Below are 19,526 nucleotides of genomic sequence, written 5' to 3' on the forward strand. Positions count from 1 at the left end.
CATTTTCTTGTCAGTATTTGGTGTTTTCAACCCCTCTTAAATTTAAAGTTCTTCTGGTAGGTGTATAGATTTTCTGCTTTTAATTTACATCATCTAAGTAATGAATATCTTCTTTTCACATATGTATCAGCCAATCATTATGTGGTATGTGTGTGTGTGTGTGTGTGTGTGTGAGAGAGAGAGAGAGAGAGAGAGAGAGAGAGAGAGAGAGAGAGAGAGAGAGAGAGAGAGAGAGATGCCCCACTGTGCATGGTTTAGGATTTTTTTTTCAGTCTGGGAGCTTGGACTCAGGGCCTGAGCACTGTCCCTGAGCTTCGTTTGCTCAAGGCTAGCACTCTACCACTTGAGCCACAGGGCTATGTCTGGCCTTTTCTGTTTATGTTGTGCAGAGGAATCGAACCCAGGGCTTCATGTATATGAGGCAAGCACTCTACCACCAGGCCATTTTCCCAGCCTCTTCTTCTTTTTTAATCTATGGTTTACTTAGAATAGCTTCTTTCGTTCTCAAATATTTGGAAACTATTCAGCTCTCACAGTACTCTGTTCCTTCTTTCCCTAGCACTTCAGAAGGTCAAGGCATGGGGATGATGGAGATGAAGGATGGTGAATTCTAGGCCGGACGGGGCTAGAACAGCAAGTCGAATGAATGAAGACAAGCAGAGGACTCAGATCAGCAACCACTGTCTATGCTCTGCACCTTCCTCAGTTCGGAAAGGCTGTCGGGCGGGCCACAGAACTTGCCGAGAGACCGAATAAGTCTTTGAAAGACTGAGACTGGAGTTCGGGGGAGGGGCCCCACGAGCCCCCAAGGGTCTGGAAGTGGGGGTGGGATTAGTCCAGCTGCCTACCCGGTTCCTCTCTTCTGTTCCCTTCCTACCTCCCGCTCCACCACCAGGTTTGGCCTCCAGTCCGAGCAGGCAGGACCGCAAGGGTCCACGTGTGCGCTTCCATGGGTGCAGGCCCGTGGAGACACTCTCCCGCTGGATGACTGGGAGCTTTGTCCAGGGCTGTCCCGGAAGCCATGCTCTGGTGGATGGGCGGTGCCCTGAGCGGTCCCCCTGGCGAATGGGCGGTACTCTGGGCGTGTGGGAGTTGCCCCTAGCGAGTGGGCGGTGCTTTGGGCGTTACCTGGTCCCCGGGCGCGAATCGCCTGCCGTAATCCTCCAGCGTAAAGCTCCCGGAATATTTCAGAGCCGTAGAAACTGACACGGATTGCACCACTGCCCGGCGGTCTGTCTTCAAGTAGGTGCTCACCACCCTCCCTCCCCCCACTTTGTAGGAAGGCCAGCCAGATGGGCCTCCGGTGCACTTTGCCCTCCCTGCCCCTTGATCTCCCAGCCCTGGGCACTTCCTCTGCCTGGAAATCCGGCCTGGACTCTCGCGAGGCGTCCTGGTCCTTGGAGAAGCCTTTGGTGGTGAGCGTGCGGTGACCGCTAGGCCTGCAGGACTCTGATGCCTGGTCGAGGTGCAGCTCTAGCTAGGGACGGGCTGGGAACAGGCTGGACGCCTGGAGGCTCTGTCCCCTTCACTGCAGCCCCGGACCTGGACCGTGCCGCTCACTCTGGCCATTGCCTACCGTTCTCTATCCGGAGGAAACCAGAGATGGCCCCTAGAGAGAGACTCACCATTTTAAGGAGGAAACCAGAGATGGCCTCTAGAGAGAGGCTCACCAGTTTAAGGAGGACCCCAGGAGATTTAACAAAGCAAAATTGAACCCTAAAGGGTTTTCGTCCATCACTAGGAGAATCGACGAGGATATATGATTATGACTTGTCCAGAACTTTGGTCTAGAGGCAGGGTTTGACTATTGCCTAATTTGTATCTTCCCTGCTGCCACATCTACTGTGCAAATGTGAAACCACTTGGGGAGGTGAAGGCTGGGACAAGAGGAGACGCTCTCCCGGCGCCCTGGTCTACCCTGGAGCTCTTCTTAGGGCGCCTACCTGCATGGTGGTGCCCTCTTGCGACCCCCTTTCCCCTCAGTTAACACCACCACCCACTCCAGACCACTGATCTCATGCTTAACACCATAAGACCCCCAGCAATGATCTGCTTGGAAAATTTAAAACACTTTTTTTTCGTGGTGGGGGAGGTGGCACTGGGGCTTGAACTCAAGGATCTAGGCACTATCCCTTAGCTTTTTCATGTAAGGGTGGGTGCTGTACCATTGGGTAACAACTCCACTAAAGGGCTTTTTGGTGGTTATTTGGAGATAAGAGTCTCACAGACTTTACTGCCTGGACTGACTTAGAACTTGCATCCTCAGATTTCAGCTTTCTGAACAGCTAGGATCCCTAGGGGTGCCAGGCTTAAAACGTGGCTTTTAAATTGAGGTCAGCAAGGATGGGTAAAGAACATTGGTGGCGTCTTAAGGCACAGAATGGAAGACCACAGAACTGGGACAAGTTAAACCTGAAAATATATTAAAGTTATTTAAAAGTAGCAGAAATGTCCTTGGCTGCACCTTGCTGTGTCTTTTCCTTTTCTTCCTCTTCCTCCTTTCCTTCTTTCTCACCATGTTGTCCAGACTAGCCTGGAACATGTGAGCTGCTTTCAGCATCATCCCAGCCACTGAGATTATAGGCACCTGTCACCACTCCTGGTTGTCTCATAGGTCCTTCACAGACTTGTGGAAATGATTGTACACATGTTGCTAACTGGTAAGGGGCACAGGAGTCATGAATGCATAAACTTAAAGGAAGAGACAGATAGTTGGGCACTGTGGAGTCTTCTTAGTCCTAGCTATGAGGGAGGTCAAAACAGGAAGGTCATTTGAGCAGAGCAGTAGGGTACAGCCTAGGCAATGTGGTTAGAATGACAGTCATCAAGAAAACACAAAAAATTTGGTAAAGATGTATAGAGGTGTATGGGGGACCCTCTTATGTTGTTGGTGGGAATGTAAACTAGTTGTCCTACTAGGGAAATCAGTGTGGAGGTTCCTTCATATGGAAAAGTCTAAAAATAGACCTAACTTAGCACCCTGCCATACTATTTGGGGAATATATCTGAAGGAGTGTATATCAGTGTACAAGAAAGATACCCACACACCTGTGTTTATTTTCAGCCTAGCCATGCTATGGAATCAACCAAGGCCTCAACAACAAATGAATGGATAAATGAGATGTGGTAACATATATCATAGAATATGACACAGCCATAAGAAAAAGTATAATGTTATTGGTAGGAAAGTGGTTGGAATTGGAGATCATTATATTGAGCAAGATAAGATAAGCTCACAAAGCCAGATATTATTTGTTTTCACTCATTTATGGAAGCTAGCTTAATATATATATACATACATATACACACACATATATATTCACAGACATGGACATAAGTATATATACCTATATACATAATACTTAAATATACATTATATATGTGTACATACAGAACAGTATTCTAACACTAGGACTGTTTAAAGTGTTGAGAGTGAGGGGTGAGGGAAAAAGATGGAATATGAATAATTTTGAAATACATTACAACTATATATGAAGCTGTTATAAGGAATGTAAATGAAAGCTGTTGATCAATAAAGGGTTGAGGGAGGGAGAGAAAGCAATAGAGAGGGTTCTGATTAAAATATGCACATCTGAAATATGCTGAAATCTCTTGGTGCAATTAATGCACAAAAATGTAAAAACAAGCTCTGTTGTGGGGGACAGGTTCCAATGGGAGTGAGGAGGTATAACAGAGAGAGCAAATAGGGATGAATATGTCTGAAATAACTTACATATATGAAAATAGAACAAAATAATCTGTTGGAATTGTTGAGTTTGTTTGGGATACACTGCAAGTATGTATGTATGTATGTATGTATGTATGGGAATGTCACTATGAACCCCCCTTTCCCCTTGTGCAACTAATGTATACAAATAAAAATAAGTAGAAAGGGGACAAATAGGGCTTGGTGCAATGGAGAGCCCTTGAATAGCCTGTGCATTGAGTGCTTCTGTTTTCTTGCAGATGTTCACCCCTCATCCAAAGGACTCCCCAGCACCTTCCACTTGTCTGGGCTCTGCCTCCATGCAGGACATGGGCAGTAGCTGTCAGGATGGCCAGGAAGAGGAATATCCCAGAGAACCCCATCCGAAGCGGTTGAAGCTCTATGGAGTGGGTAATCCCATCGCCATGTTCTCCTCCGACAGCTCCTGCCTGTCCTCTCGAGGAAGAGTCATCAAATGGTTCTGGGACTCAGCTGAGGAGGGCTACAGGACCTTCCACAAGGATGAATATGATGAGGACAAGAACCCCAGTGTGAGTGGAGCCCCTCCCCCACTGACCCCTAAGAGGAAACTGCAGTACCAAGCACCTTCCCTGACTCATGGGCAGCATTCACCTTGGACTTGTCAGTTTGGAGTTCAATCCTGTCTCCTAAAGGCTGACTGATATTGCTCATGGAAGTTTATTGGTTTGTTTACAATTAAGGGGCTAGGAATACGGCCTAGTGGTAGAGTGCTTGCCACTTATACATGAAGCCCTGGGTTCAATTCCTCAGCACCACATATATGGAAAAAGCCAGAAGTGGCGCTGTGGCTCAAGTGGTAGAGTGCTAGCTTTGAGCAAAAGGAAGCCAGGGACAGTGCTCAGGCCCTGAGTTCAACCCCCAGGACTGGCAAAAAAAAAAAAAAAAAGTTTATAATTAAGGGGAGGGAGAAATTCAAGGAACTGTGGATCAGAACTGTGGATTCTGACTTACATCCACTGATTATTCTCCTTATGTACCTCCTCTCCTTTCCTCTCCTCTCCTCTCCTCCTCTCCCTTCCTCTCCCCTCCCCTCCCCTCCCTTCCTCTCCCTCCCCCATGCTTCCCCTTCCCTCCTTTCCTTTCTTCCCCTTCCTTCTTTTCCTTCCTTCCCCTTCCCCTTCCCCTCCCCCTCCCTCTCCCCTCTCCCTCCCTTCTTTCCTTTTTTGCTGTGTTAGGGATTTTAACTCAGTTTCACAAATGCATAGACACAAAGGCTTATTTTTTTTGCCAGTCCTGGGGCTTGGACTCAGAGCCTGAGCACTGTCCCTGGTTTCCTTTTGCTCAAGGCTAGCACTCTACCACTTGAGCCACAGCGCCACTCCTGGCCTTTTCTATATATGTGGTGCTGAGGAATTGAACCCAGGGCTTCATGTATGTGAGGTGGGCACCCTTGCCTCTAGGCCATATTCCCAGCCCACAAAGGCTCCTTCTTGATCTGCCTCTACCCTTGTTTCTGTTTCTCTCAGAGTGCATTCTTTCATCCCATAAACATATACACATGGCTGCTCAGTCCCCGAGGCAGTGATGTTTTGGGCATGCATCTGCCTTTAGGAAGCTCAGCATTTATCTTAGTCCTTGTGGTTCCAGGACAGAAACTGAGCAGTGCTCAGTGGAGGGGAATAAAAAGCTGTGGAACCCTGAAGAAGAAAAGAGCTCCTCAGTTGGTGCTTAGGGGAAGACTTCCTGGAGGAGATGGCTTTTTTTTTTTTGGTGGGTCATGGGGCTTGAACTTGGGATCTGGGTACTGTCCCTAAGTTCCTTTGCTCCAAGCTAGTGCTCTACTACTTTGAGCCACAGCTCCACTTTTGGTTCTCTGCTGGTTCGCTGGAGATAACAGTCTCATGGACTTTGCTGCCTGGGCTGGCTTTCACATGGGACCCTCAGATCTCAGTCTTCTGAGTAGCTAGGATTACAGGCATGAGCCCCCAGTGCCTGGCAGAGATGACAGTTGGACAGAGCTTTGGGAATGAAAAGATGGTAGCTAGGAGCCGAATGAATGCAGAGCTCGAACACAGGTGGCAGAAGGGCAGACTGCAGAGTGAAAGGATATGTCCCGGCCATCCCAGAGGACCATGTGGAGATAATCACAGACAGGAGAAGAAGGTTCATAAGGAGGTTTAATAGTGGAGCCATAGTTCCCATGGGAGAGGGAGCTACATGGCATCTGTACCTTATCCAGGTGGCAGCTTCTCTCTCTGGGGGTAAAGGGAAGTAGGTAGGTAGTGAGTAGGAGTGGCTCATTAGTATGGGTGGATCTGGGTGCTAGTGGGAGGAGCTGAGGACCTGAGGCTAGGGAAATGCTAACATTCCCCCATTTGTTGTTTATTAATAACAGAGGAGGGGTTTCCTTTCACAGGGCACTCCACCCTGCTGTTTCTGGGTGTCCCTGGGGCTTTTCCTTGGCATTCCTTTGTCCATACTCACTGTCTCTGCACCTGTTATCCCCAGGGCATCGTTAATCTCGGCACCAGTGAGAACAAACTTTGCTTTGATCTGCTGTCCTGGCGGGTGAGTCTTGAGGTACCTCTGGGGGGTATGAATGGCAATACACAAATAGTTTTGTTTGTCCAGCTCTGAGGGGCTTCTTTCTTGGAATGCTTCCTCCATAAGAGTATGCTGTATGCCTGGGTCAGGCTGGGTTCTGGGAGTCAGGAGCCCTGTCTTCCAGGTCTGCCTTGTAGGACAACCTTCATGTGACCTTGGATGACTCTCTTACCTAGTCTGGCAATGCAGGCCCTCAGCTTTGCTCTTCCCTCTGTGTCCTCAGCTGAGTCAGAGTGACATGCTGCGCATAGAGCCGTCCTTGCTGCAGTACCCCGACTGGAGGGGGCATCTCTTGTAAGTACTTGCCAGTGGTTTTCAACACAAGATGATTTGGGGCAATAAGTATGTGTGTGGAGGGGAATGGATGGCAATATGTGAATAGATTTTTGTTTGTTTTTACTGGGAATGGGTTGCTACTGGCCTTTAAAGGATAGAAGCCGGGGAGGCTGCTCACCTTACACTGTACAGGATAGCCGAAAGAATTGTCCCACTGATACCAGGAGTGACAGGCTGAGTTTTCTGTTGTCTGAAGGCCCATTCTTGGAGACCTCATAATCATGGAGGTCTCTTACCAGTTCTAATCCCATCTCAGGAGCTCCTAGACTGGGTCTCTGACCCAGGTCTTAGGCATGGAGAGGAGCTTCAGGTGAGAGGTCTCTCCATGGTTTCTCAGTACCTTTACAGTGGCCAGAATCAGAGTGAGCAGGGCCATTTCCTCATGGTAAGGCAGGATGTAGTGTAGAATACTTGATTATAGTGTACTGATTGAGTATTGATGAGGGAGGCCAAGTACTGTTCTAAGTGCATAGTGGACCAGCACAACTTGATTCCAAGACCAAGATCCCAAAACATATTTCCTTAAAATACAATAATTAGGCTGGTGAGCTCTGGAGGCAGAGCACAGGGCATGAAAATGGATCCTGCCACTTACCAGCAAGTCACCTGGTTCCTTCCACTCTCAGTTTCCTTACTTGTAAAATAGATACAATAATGATACTAATAATAATAGCTATAATGTAACATTCTCCAAATAATATCTGTATAAGGTGAATTTCAATAAATGTTAGCAAAAACAACTGCAGTAACACTACAATAATAATAAGAAGAAGAATACATTATAATTGTTGGTTGTGGGGCTTGAACTCAGGGCCTGGGCTTGGTCCCTGGGCTCTTTTGCTCTAGGCTAGCACTGTACCACTTAGGGCCACAGCTCTACTTCCTATTTTCTGGTGGTTAATTGGAGTTAAGAGTCTCATGGACTTTCCCGCTTGTGTTGGCTTTGAACTGCAGTCCTCAGATCTCAGCCTCCTGAATAGCTAAGATTACAGATGTGAGCCACCAGCACCCAGCAATAATAATGTTTATAGTAATGATTATTGTGATGATGATGATGCCTATAGTGTTACCTTTGATGCCCTGAGGTCTTCTGATTAGATGGATTGGGTGTCATAGATATACTGAGAAGGAAAGCTTTGTTGCAGGAGGGTAGTACCTGGGAGGTATTGTAATCAGATAGGTGATGATCATACTCATGTGAGAAGTAGCAAACAATACTAGCAGCTGGCTGATGATCCCCTAGAAGAACTTTGGGGATAGACCATGGGTTGAGGGTCCTCTGTAAGTCTCTCTCTCTTCATCTGTCTGTTTATCTGTCTTATCTCTAGTGTCCGGGAGGAAGTGGCCAAGTTCCTGTCTTTCTACTGTAAGAGCCCAGTACCCCTCAATCCAGAGAATGTGAGTAGTTCCTTTTTCCTTTTCTCTTTCTTGCTCCTCTTCTGTTTAGCTCTCCAGCTCTTGACTGGTCAAGGATAAGGTGGGGTTGACCTTTCACTTAGTCCTGGCTTGTTTTAAGGTAGGGTGAGGAACACTTCTTTCTTTCTTTCCCCTAACCGTCGGGATTTAGAATTGGACTATAATTCTGCCCTTCTTGTGCTGGAGACCCTCCTGGCCATCTCGGCTTTGGGCAAGACCTTGGAGTGACTGGCACGTGCTCTCTTGCTCATTTGGTCCAGATCAGAGTTTCCATGAATGAGTATGGCTGCAAGCCAGCGGGTATCTTGGGAACAGAGCCCCCAGGGCCTTAAGAAGGGAGTGGATCTCTGCTGTGCTGTGCTGGGATGGAGGTCAGGGGCCTTGCACTTCCTGGAACAGAGTCATCCCTATCTCCTGATTGTCACCGCCAGGTGGTTGTTCTCAATGGCTGTGCCTCTCTCTTCTCTGCTCTGGCCACAGTGCTGTGTGAGGTAGGAGGTAAGTGAGCTCTGAGACCCGCTCTGCCCTGGAGCTGTGCTGTGCCTCAGTGTACTCAGAATTCCCCCTAGTGTCAGTACCCTTCCAGCCCTAACAAAAAATAGGTGACTATAGCAGCCTTAAATAAGTGCATGCAAATACACCTAGGGGTGCTAGTTATAGGAGAGGTTAGTACATCAGGATTCTTCTTTCTCTCTGAGAGTGCCTTCTTCATGCTGTCCAGGAAATTGTCACATCCTTCCATGACAGTGTATATCTAAGAGCAGGAAGGCTATACCATGCTTGTCTCTTCTATCAGAACAAGAATGTGAGGGTGTTCATCCCCAGACAAATACCAGCAGAATTTCTCTCCATCTCATTGGAAAGAAATGACTCATAAATCTGTTCCCAAAGCATTCCCAGGTTGAGAGGACTGAGCCAGGTCTGGATTCAACCCAATGTGGTTCACCCGCATAGCTTAGGGGAGACCTCCCTGGCTTGGACAAATCATTGACTTTCTCTGAAAACTTAGGTTATCTCTTAACAAAGAAGAAAAGTGGAATGGCTATTGAGTGGGTAGACAGCAGGCTCTGAGAAAGAGCTATGGCCCTATTAAGAACTAGTCATAATCAGGGGTCATTGGTGGCAAGGAATAGGGGTCTCGGGATAGCTTAGCTAGTATCAATAATACTAGTGGCTTCTTTTTATCCCATACTATGCTCCAGATCTGGGTGGGACCTAGGAAGTACATTCTATGACTGTCCTCATTTTATAATAGAGGGGACTGAGGTTTCTATGACATGTCCAAGGCACACAGAGAGGTTGTCACTGGGTTGTTGTTTTTTTTACCCTAAAAGAAAGGTTTATTGTGAGAACATTCTAGAACAGTCAAGCTTAAGGACTCTCTAAACCTCAGTTAAGTTAGGATAACAATAGTTCCCATAGAGATCATGGTGAGAATCAGATGAGGTGCAAATAATTTTTTTGTTAGTACTGGGTCTTGAACTCAGTACCTGTTGCTCTCTTTTAGCTTTTGTGGTTGAGGTGGTTCTCTACCACTTGAGCAATGCCTCTACTTCTAACTTTTTGCTGCTTAATTGGAGAGAAGAATCACAGGAATTTTTCTGCCTGGCTGACTTCAAATTGCAATCCTCAGATCTCAGTCTCCTGAGTAGTTAGAATTACAGGCATGACACCTGGGCAGTTAAGTGTGTAGCTGTTTACAGCACATACCACATGCTCAGTAAATGTTAGAGGCTAGCTCTTTCCTGGCCTTTTGGCTAAGATTGAGTGTTTTCTATTAATTACAGATGGTCCTCAATTTATGATGGTTCCATTTAGGATTTTTTGACTACATTAGTATGAAAGCTGTACTCACTCAATAGAAACAATATTCAAATTCTGAATTGGGACCTTTTCCCTGGCTAGCTATGTGAGACCATATTTTCTTGCAATGCTGGCCAGTGGAACCATAGCTCCACACACAGTCAGCCCCATCCCTCTGTTGGTAACTAAGCTAGTGGTAAATACTTTTTTGACTGAATGATATTTTCAATTTATAGTGGGGTTGTCTGGATGCAACCCCATCATATCATGAGAGACATTGATCTTGGTGGTTCTAGGCTTTAGTGTTCTGGAGAATTGAGTGGAAACATGCCCCAAATGCGCCCCAAGGATGTTGACATTCTGGAGAGCAGCAGAGCCTGTAATATGGGTCTGGGGTGCTCCAGTGAGAGGATGACAGATGGCTCCCTACTCTCCTCAGAGGCTTTCCTGATCCCTACCCCTTACTATGGAGCCATCACCCAGCACGTCTATCTCTACGGCAATGTCCGACTGGTCTATGTCTACCTAGACAGTGAGGTAAGAATTCCTGCATCCCAGGTGGGACGTGGACCTTTCCAGAGTTTCCTGCGTTTGAAATTGATGTAAGGGCTCTAGGGCTACAGTGAGGAGGAAGGGGAATGTCCTGTTGCCACTGGCTGCTGTGCCTGGGCTCTCCAGAGGCTCCCCAGCACTAAGCTCTGAGATTCTTGGGGTCCCTGTAGAAGCCAAGCTCAGCCCCAGAAATCAGGAGTTAGGAAAGGGGGCAGACTTTAACATGACGTCCAGTGATGAGGTAAGTCCCTAATTTGAAGGGTGGGGATGCATGGCAGGAAAAAACAGTGACCCCACTCATTTTCCAGACACTGTGCTGACTGGAGGTTGCAAAGGGTGAGAGATCTAGAGCTCAGGTTTTGAGGGCATCACTGAATTTGGCTGTTGGCTTTGAAGGATCTTTTTTCCCCAGGTCACTGGGCAAGACACACGTCCCTTCCAGCTCACAGCAGAGAAGTTGGAGTTGGCCCTGCAAGGAGCTAATGCTGAGGTCTGTCTGAGATCAAATCAAACTCAGAGGTGGGAGTGGGTGGATTTGCGCAGGGTATGAACCCCATGTTCTCTGGATGATGTCCCCTGAATTGGGCTGACAGTTCATCATGGGGGGATGGTGTGGTAACATGGAGCCATTCTAGGGGGGTCAGACAGAGCCCTAACTGTGGAGGGTCTTCCTGTTAGAAATACTTGAACCTCAATGCAGAAAGAATTAACTAGGGAGCTTCATTAAACACTGTCCTTATACACTCCCACTTGTTCTGGATCTGTAGTTTAGCTACTTTCCCTGTTCATTTAAAGGGGTGATTCTGCTTACCTTGAGAGAATCTGGGGCTTCCTCAAGAAAAGTAGAGACCTGTACTAGTGCTTCTTCCTAGTCTACTTTTTAATGATTTGCCCACTTTGGTTATTTCGCCTTTATCATTTAAGTTATCACTTGTTTACTATAGTAAACAAGTAAACAATTTACTATAGTAAACAAGTAAACAATTTTTTTTTTTTTTTGCCAGTCCTGGGCCTTGGACTCAGGGCCTGAGCACTGTCCCTGGCTTCTTTTTGCTCAAGGCTAGCACTCTACCACTTGAGCCACAGTGCCACCTATGGCCATTTTCTATATATGTGGTGCTGGGGAATCGAACCCAGGGCTTCATGTATACGAAACAAGCACTCTTGCCACTAGGCCATATTCCCAGCCCTACTATAGTAAAATATTTTTTAATTTGTTTTGTTTTTGTTGACAGTCCTGGGGCCTGAGCACTGTCCCAGGCGTCTTTTTGCTCAAGGCTAGCACTCTACCTCTTGAGCCATAGTGCCTCTTCTGGCCTTTTTCTATATATGTGGTGTTGAGGAATTGAACCCAGGGCTTCATGTATACGAGGCGAGCACTTTACCACTAGGCCATATTCCCAGCCCCCCTCCCCCACCTTTTTTTTGCCAGTCCTGGGGCTTGGACTCAGGACCTGAGCACTGTCCCTGGCTTCTTTTTGCTCAAGGCTAGCACTCTGCCACTTGAGCCTAGCGCCACTTCTGGCTTTTTTATATATATGTGGTGCTGAGGAATCGAACCTAGGGCTTCATGTATACAAGGCAAGCACTCTTGCCACTAGGCCATATTCCCAGCCCCAGCAAAATAGTTTTGTGAGTGTGTTTCGATAGTGGGGATTGAACTCAGCCTGGGTGCTGTTCCTTAGCCTTTTCTCTCAAGGCTGGCATTCTACCGCTGGAGCCATAGCTCCACTTCTGGGGTTTTGCTGGTTGATTGGAGATAAGACTTGCATGGACTTTGCTATCTGGGCTGGCTTCAAGCAGTGATCATTAGATCTCAGCCTCCCGAGTAGGTAGGATTACAGGTGTAAGCCACCAATGCCCAGTTTACTATAGTAATTTTGAAACTTAAAGAAACAAAAAACTCCACTACCCATAATTCTTCTAACACAGGCAGCTGCTACAGCATTTGGGCCATTTCCCTGTTCTCTGTATTGATTTTCTTTTCATGGTGGGCATCACACTGCATATGTGACATTGTGTAATTGTTGCCATGAACATGTCCCTATCATGTTTTCCCTTGGAATCACCCAGTGATCAGCACCTCTTAGGGGGACTGTGTAGCTTTGGGCTTGGGGAGAATCTGAGGCCTTCTGCCTTTTGCATGCTTTCAGGGTGTGAAGGTCAAAGGCCTCATCCTTATCAACCCCCAAAATCCTCTGGGTGACATCTATTCTCCCAGAGAGCTACAGGAGTTCTTGGAATTTGCTAAGAGGTAAGCCTCCCCCCTAGAACCCCACAAATCATCTGGGCACACAGTGTTCTAACAGTGGATTGGTATAGGTTTCCATGCCCTTTTTACTCCACTGCTTTGCCAGGGGTTGAGGGAGCGTAAGTCTCTTCTATTTTGTAACAATAGCTATCATTTATTGTACTCTAGGACCAGGTGGCATGCTGAGCACTTTAGATCTCCCAGGGCTGATAACCTAATTATCTCTGATAATCTTTACAATGACTTCATCAGGAATAGACACTGTTGATTATCCCTTCTTGACTGAATCTTAGCATGGTCAGGTCAGAGACAGGCTCTGACTTGAATCTGGGTTCCTCTGACTCCAGCTCTGGGATTTAAATATGCCCCTCCATTGAGAACCTGAGGCTTCTGCCTTTCCCCTATACTTCAGAGATCCACTATCCTTTCCATATTCAGTTTCTGGTTTGTTTGAAAAATAGACAAAAGGAGAGTGTTCTTGCAAAAAACAACTTTGATAACACTGGGTAGATTGGTCTTTCTTGGTTTCTTGGCTGGTCCTGGGGCTTGAACTCAGGACCTGGGCACTGTTCTGAGCCTCTTTGTGTTCAAGGCTAGCTCTCTACCACTTGAGCCACGGCACTATGTCTGGCTTTTTCTGAGTAGTTTGTTGGAGATAAGAATCTTATGGACTTTCCTGCCTGGGCTGGCTTCATGATCCTCATATCTCAGACTCCTGAGTAACTAAGATTATAGGAGCAAGCCACTGGTGCCTGGCCTTTTTGTTTGTTTTTGTTTGTTTGTTTTGGCAGTCATGGGGCTGGAACTCTGGGCCTGGGCACTATCTCTGAGCTCTTTTTGCTCAAAACTAGTACTCTACCACTTTGAATCACACCTCCACTTCTCTTTCTGGGTTTCTGGCATACTACCACCTGCCTTGGGGACACAACTGAACATACAAATCAAACTCTGTTCTCTCCATGCCAGGCATGAGCTGCATGTGATAGTGGATGAGGTCTACATGCTGTCAGTGTTTGAAGAGTCACTTGAGTACCGAAGTGTTTTAAGCCTGGAAAGGTGAGGCCCTGGGTACTTCTGGCTCTGACCTTTGACTTTACTCATAGCAAGGTAAGGCCCTGGGTACTGCTGGCTATGGCCTTTATTAGCAATTCCTTTAACAATGGCCCCACTTGTCCTCTGATGGCTGAAGCAAAAGATGGGAGAGTTGGGCTCAATCAGGGGCTTTTCAGATTCTTCTGTGGAGTTAGGAGCTCCATTGGGTGTTTGGTATCCATAGCTATTTCTTGTACTCTAGGGCCAAGAGGGATATTGTCTTTCTTTATTTCTTCCTCTTCAGAGTAGCTGTTTTGTTTTTTGGGGGCTGTACTGGGGATTAGACTCGTACTTCATGCTTGATAGGCAGGTTCTCTACCACCTGAGCTGCACGTTTTAGTTTTAGTTTTGTTTTTTTTTAAGCTGAGAGTCTTATGTGCTTTTGTCCCAGAGATAGTTTCAGATAATGATCCTCCTATCTCTTCCTCCCAAGTAAGTGGGATTATAGGTGTGCACCATCACTATCAGCCTCAGATAGTTTGAGTTTTAGTCACTCATCTAGCCATTCACTTTCTTTTTTTTTTTTTTTTTTGGCTAGCCCTGGGCCTTGGACTCAGGGCCTGAGCACTGTCCCTGGCTTCCTTTTGCTCAAGGCTAGCACTCTGCCACTTGAGCCACAGCACCACTTCTGGCTGTTTTCTGTATATGTGGTGCTGGGGAATCGAACCCAGGGCCTCATGTATACGAGGCAAGCTCCCTTGCCACTAGGCCATATCCCCAGCCCCCATTCACTTTCTTATTGATTCAGCAGATCCTTCCAGAGGCTCTAGCATATGCTGAGCAGTTTAAGTAGGCTTTTAAATTAAGTTTAGTTTGAGCTGAGAATTAGTAACCAGTACACCTCTGGCAACACTCGAACCAGATCATCAGTAAAGTTTACAAACTTGACCCTCTGGGATTCAGAACTTCAGTCCCATTGAGCGCTGCCCTCTGGTTCTCTCAGCTGTTCCCCATGAAGCTCTGCAAAGTGGAAGGTACATGGAGTGCCATTCCTGTTTGCTTGCATTAGGAAAGTGAGACCCAGAGAAAAGAGTGGCAGCCCATGGTCCTTGCTTCATTATGGGGAAAATATGTATTAAGCATCTGTGCCAGGCAGTTTGACAAATGCTGGTGATACAACAGTGCGTAAGGTACATATAGACCCTTCCTATGTGGAATCTTTATTTCTAGTCCTGCCAAAATTTGCCACTCCATCTCTTACTCAACTCTGCCAAGGACAGATCTGAGCCAGTGAACTTGTCTGTGTTCTCATAAACATTCATTTACAAAAAAAAAAAAAGACTAGATTTGGCCTGCAGGCTGTTTTCTGACACTTGATTCAAGTTGATGAGAACAAGGCTTAATCCAAAACTGGATTTATCTGTCCATGCTCTCATTTGTTCAAGCAAAATGTATGAGATTCACTGTTGCCTCTCTTCCCACACTGTGCTCTCTGCAGGCTGCCAGACCCCCAGAGAACCCATGTTATGTGGGCGACAAGCAAGGTGAGTTTCTGGCTGGCCGAGTGTGAGGGAGGTGGAGGCAGTCATGTGGGTGGAACTGGCTTCCTCCAGGGAGGCCTGGCTATGCCTCAGGTGCTTTATTTCCACAGGACTTCGGCATGTCTGGGATGCGCTTTGGTACTCTGTACACAGAAAACCAGCACGTGGCCACTTCTGTGGCTTCCCTCTGCCGCTATCATGGCCTCAGTGGCCTGGTGCAGTACCAGATGGCACAGTTGCTCCAGGATCGAGGTGACTTGGGCTGGGTGACCTGAAAGAAGGGGATGGGTTACCGTCTTATCTCGGAGTAGCCAAGGGGCCATTATACTTCTCCTGCAAGAAGAATTTAATTCTTCCTTGTCGGAGTCCATATTCTACTCAACCACTTCCTGGCTGTGCGGCACACAAGCCACACCTCCCCCAAGCTCTTTTTTTTTTTTTTTTCTTCTGTAAAACAGAGATCCTAATACTACCAGTCTGATCAAGTGGGATTTGTAATTGAGTTTGGTAAGTGGTAGGCATTTGGCCAATATGAAATCACTGGCCCAATACAGTGATGGTGCCTGTAGGTACTTAAGAGACAGAGACAGGATGATCACTTGAGTTCAGGAGTTCAAGACCAGCCTGGGCACTATATCAAGATGTAAAATGTGAATTCATTATTATTTCCTAGCCATAAGCACTTTGAAAATAGAAACAACTAAGAGAGAGTGGTTATACAGGCTTTCTATCTGCCTCTACCCATCTATTCTGTTCCTAGGGATCTAGAGGGAATTTAGAAGGTGAAGCTCACTTGTCATTGCCATTTGTTGAGCCTTGTAGATGTTCCTGTTGAGGCATCTCTTTTGTCCCTCCCTAAGTTCTTTTTTTTTATTTGTTTATTAATTGAACACAAATTTTTTTAAAAGGTGTTGTGCAAAAAGGGTACAGTTACATAGTAGGGCAGTATGTACCTCCCTAAGTTCTTAACAAGCAAGAATTCATGTATATTCTCCATTAGTTTCTGGATGGGGAAAATGAAGATCAAATACTATACACCTACTATAATAGCAAAAAAAACTTTTTTTTTTTTAGAAACAGGGAGAACTTTGAGTGTTGACAAGGAGGCAGAGCAACTGGAACTTGTGTACATTGCTGATGAGAATGTAAGATGCGTCTTCCACTTTGGAAAACTCTTTGCAAGTTTCTTATAAAGTCAAATACACAGGGCTAAGGCTATAACTCAGTGGGTAGAACATTTCCCTAGTGTGCATAGAATCCTGGGTTCAATCCCTAGGACTGAAAAAACAAACCAAAGCCAGATAAAAAAAACTCCACATACTTACCCAATGCTCCAGCAATCCTACTTGCAGCTATTGACCCTGATTGTATGTAACAACCTTCACATGAGCATTCATAGGGGTTTTATTCAGAGCCACCCAGAACTGGAAATGGCCTTCATGCCCCTCCATAAATGAGCGAATATACAGGCTGTGGCAAATCCATACCGTGAAATCCTGCTCTGTGGTGAAGTCCGTGGTGGCCTATGTCCATCTCAAAGGCATGCTACTGGTGAAAAAAAGCTAGGCTCAGGAGAGTGTATGCCAGGGCTGGGAATGCGGCTTGGTGGTAGAGTGCTCGCCTAGCATGCATGAGGCCCTGGGTTCGATTCCCCAGTACCATGTAAAAAGAAAAAGCTGGAAGTGGCACTATGGCTCAAGTGGTAGAGTGCTAGTCTTGAGCAAAAGACACTCAGGGACAGTGCTCAGGCCTTGAGTTCAAGGACTGGGAAAAAAAATGAGATTGTATGCCATATGATTCTATTTTTTGAAACTATAGTACTGGGATGTAGATGGGGATATATAAGGGCTGGGGAAAGTATGAGTAGCATGACAGTGTTCTCTATGGGATGGAGGCATTCAGAATCCTGACTGGTGATGCTTATGCAAACCTATACATATTATAATCCACAAAATCCTGTTCACCCTTCCCCAGAAAAGTCAGTACAAATATTGAGGATCAGGGAAGTGAAGTTCAAGCTGTTGTCCCCATTGGTTGGCCCCACTTGGATCTGGACCTTGGTTTGTTTGGTTCTAAACCATCATTTGGTAACTGGATACACCTTGGATTGGGTGCTATATTCCTAGGGACTTGGTACTGTGGTACAGAGTGCAGGACTTGGAAGCTGTCTGGACCACGTAAAGATACTGAACAAGAGCCTAGCACTGGTGACTCAATCCTGCAATCCTAGCAACTCAGGAGGATGAGACCTGAGGATTGTGCTTCTGCCAGGCAGGAAGGGAAAGTGTGAGACTGATCTTCATTAAGTACTAAAAAGCTAGAAGTGGAGCTGTGGCTCTGTGGTAGAGTGCTAGCCTTGAGCACAAAAGCTCAAGAACAGTGCCCAAGCCCTGAGTTCAAGCCCTAGTACTGTAGACACAAAAATGATATTGAACATTAAATTTGTATGTCCTTTTCTCTACTCCCAGCCTGCCTCCCATCTCTTAAGCCAGATAGAAGGAATCTCATAGTCCTGGCAACTGTGACTTTTGCTTTGCAGCGTTTAGACCAGTGGGCTGGAGTGGGAGATTTATCTTTTGGCTTCTCTTTCACCCAGATTGGATCAGCCATGTGTACCTGCCAGAAAACCATGCCCGGCTCAAGGCAGCCCACACCTATGTCTCAGAAGAGCTCAAGGCCCTGGGGATCCCCTTCCTGAGTCGTGGAGCAGGCTTCTTTATCTGGATTGACTTGAGAAAGGTAATGTAGGTGGAGGTGGAGGTAGGGAGGAAGTGTCAAGCTTCTGTGCAGCAGCTGAGGGGCTGTGGAGGTCTCTGCATCCCAGGCCTCTTTTTGCCTACCTAGTACCTTCACAAGGCCACCTTTGAGGAAGAAATGCTACTCTGGCGCCGCTTTTTGGATAACAAAGTGCTTCTGTCCTTGGGCAAGGCCTTTGAGTGTAAAGAGCCTGGCTGGTTCCGCGTGATCTTCTCAGACAAGGCCCAACGGCTTTGCTTGGGTGAGCAGCTTCTCTCTCCAGCCCCTCCCAACTGCAAACTTAGGGACCACCCCATCACTAGTGGCCCCAGCAGCCTGGGTTTGCTCATTCTACCCGTTAGCCTGTCTATCAGTATTGAGGGTCCCTCATTTCTTTTTCTCAGGGATGCAGAGGATCCGACAAGTCCTTGAGGGCAAATCCCAAGTATCGGAAGATAATCTTCCTTTACAGAATAAGGAGCTGCATGATCAGCCCAGATGAACTGCCCACTGACCCATACCTGGACAGGCAAGAGCTGCAAAAGCCTGATTGGAGGAGCGATCTGCCAGCAGGATTCCCACCTTGGCCCTGACTCTGAAGATCTGTTTCCTGCCTTTGCCAGTGGCATCAGGAGACTCTTAAGACTGGCGTCAGCCACATGGCTTTATTATGAGTAGTTTACAATGGAGGAAGTCGTGACTATTCTTAACCACAGCCCCCAGCCTCCTGAGGACATAAGAGCAAACAAACAACATGTACCTTCTTTGTGATGGTGCCTTTGTGCCTTTTTCTGTGTTGCCAGGGAAACAGCACCCATAGAAGAGAATACCAGAAAATAAAAAGTAGTCATGAAAAGCACAGAATGAATTCTGTTTGTTTGCATCAAAGCACACCAGGAACCAGGGACAGGTCTCAGCTTGGGATCAGGTGAACATGACCCCATGATGGGAGTCAATGGGGGTTGAAGTGGCCACAGGAACCCCACCTCCTCCTCCTGTCTAAGAAAGAGCTATCTTCACTGATACTCCCACAGCAGAATGGCCTAGCAGTGGATGCTGGGAAAATCAGGGGTAGGAACTCTGATGTGAGGCTGTCTAGGGCTGAACCGATCAAGACTGGCTTTCCATGTAGAATAATTGAACAGAGGGCTATTTGCCTCCTCTTCAGGGGTGCTTTGATTCAGAGCCTTAAATGAGCTTTCTGACCCCTCAGGCTGTGGTGCTGAGGAGCTTTCCATGTACCACACTTCTGCCTTATCAAAGCTGACTCTTGGCTGGATATGGTGGCATGCCCTTGTCCTCACCACTGTTCTGAAGGCTGAGGCAAGGGGATCGCTTGAGCCCATGAATTTGAGGTCAGCCCAGGTGACATGGGGAGACTGCAACAGGTTAGTAGGGCACCTGCCTAGCAAATTTGAGGCCCCGAGTTCATACTCTGGTAATCAACATTTGCATTCTTTTTTTTTTCCACACAAATCAGCATTTATTTCTCAGGGCCTAAGTGTCACTTATCTTGGTAGAAAGGGCAAAGACTCGGTCAGTTAGCTTTGATCCCAAATCCTTTCCC

The 19,526-nt window shown here is 46.8% G+C and overlaps 1 protein-coding gene across 5 annotated transcripts; it reads left to right on the forward strand.

Annotated features, from left to right (window-relative positions):
• Nucleotides 1-1,149: 1,149 nt before the first annotated feature.
• Accs (1-aminocyclopropane-1-carboxylate synthase homolog (inactive)) lies at nucleotides 1,150-18,838 on the forward strand. 5 transcript variants are annotated; one of them, XM_048360670.1, is made up of 15 exons: nucleotides 1,150-1,242; nucleotides 3,967-4,257; nucleotides 6,197-6,256; nucleotides 6,516-6,586; nucleotides 7,957-8,026; nucleotides 8,476-8,542; nucleotides 10,287-10,384; nucleotides 10,812-10,889; nucleotides 12,553-12,653; nucleotides 13,617-13,706; nucleotides 15,181-15,226; nucleotides 15,334-15,475; nucleotides 17,820-17,962; nucleotides 18,068-18,221; nucleotides 18,364-18,838. In XM_048360670.1, exons 2-15 carry the CDS (start codon nucleotides 3,967-3,969, stop codon nucleotides 18,459-18,461), a joined length of 1,509 nt encoding a protein of 502 aa, XP_048216627.1. In that variant the 5' UTR covers nucleotides 1,150-1,242; the 3' UTR covers nucleotides 18,462-18,838. The 5 variants fall into 5 exon arrangements, with proteins under 5 accessions (XP_048216627.1, XP_048216631.1, XP_048216628.1 ...); XM_048360674.1 differs by having other exon boundaries at nucleotides 1,205-1,242; nucleotides 4,149-4,257; XM_048360671.1 differs by lacking the exon at nucleotides 1,150-1,242 and adding an exon at nucleotides 1,351-1,415.
• The last annotated feature ends 688 nt before the right edge of the window (nucleotides 18,839-19,526 follow it).

This window comes from Perognathus longimembris, chromosome 13 (genome assembly GCF_023159225.1).
Source record: "Perognathus longimembris pacificus isolate PPM17 chromosome 13, ASM2315922v1, whole genome shotgun sequence".
Taxonomy (NCBI): Eukaryota; Metazoa; Chordata; class Mammalia; order Rodentia; family Heteromyidae; genus Perognathus; species Perognathus longimembris.

What these genes read in the sequence shown, in the direction of transcription:
- Accs (XM_048360670.1), top strand. Translation starts at nt 3,967, where the DNA reads ATGTTCACCCCTCATCCAAAGGACTCCCCAGCACCTTCCACTTGTCTG. An exon ending in ATGAGGACAAGAACCCCAGT is followed by an intron (nt 4,258 to 6,196) that starts GTGAGTGGAGCC and finishes TGTTATCCCCAG; the next exon opens with GGCATCGTTAATCTCGGCAC. An exon ending in TGCAAGGAGCTAATGCTGAG is followed by an intron (nt 10,890 to 12,552) that starts GTCTGTCTGAGA and finishes GCATGCTTTCAG; the next exon opens with GGTGTGAAGGTCAAAGGCCT.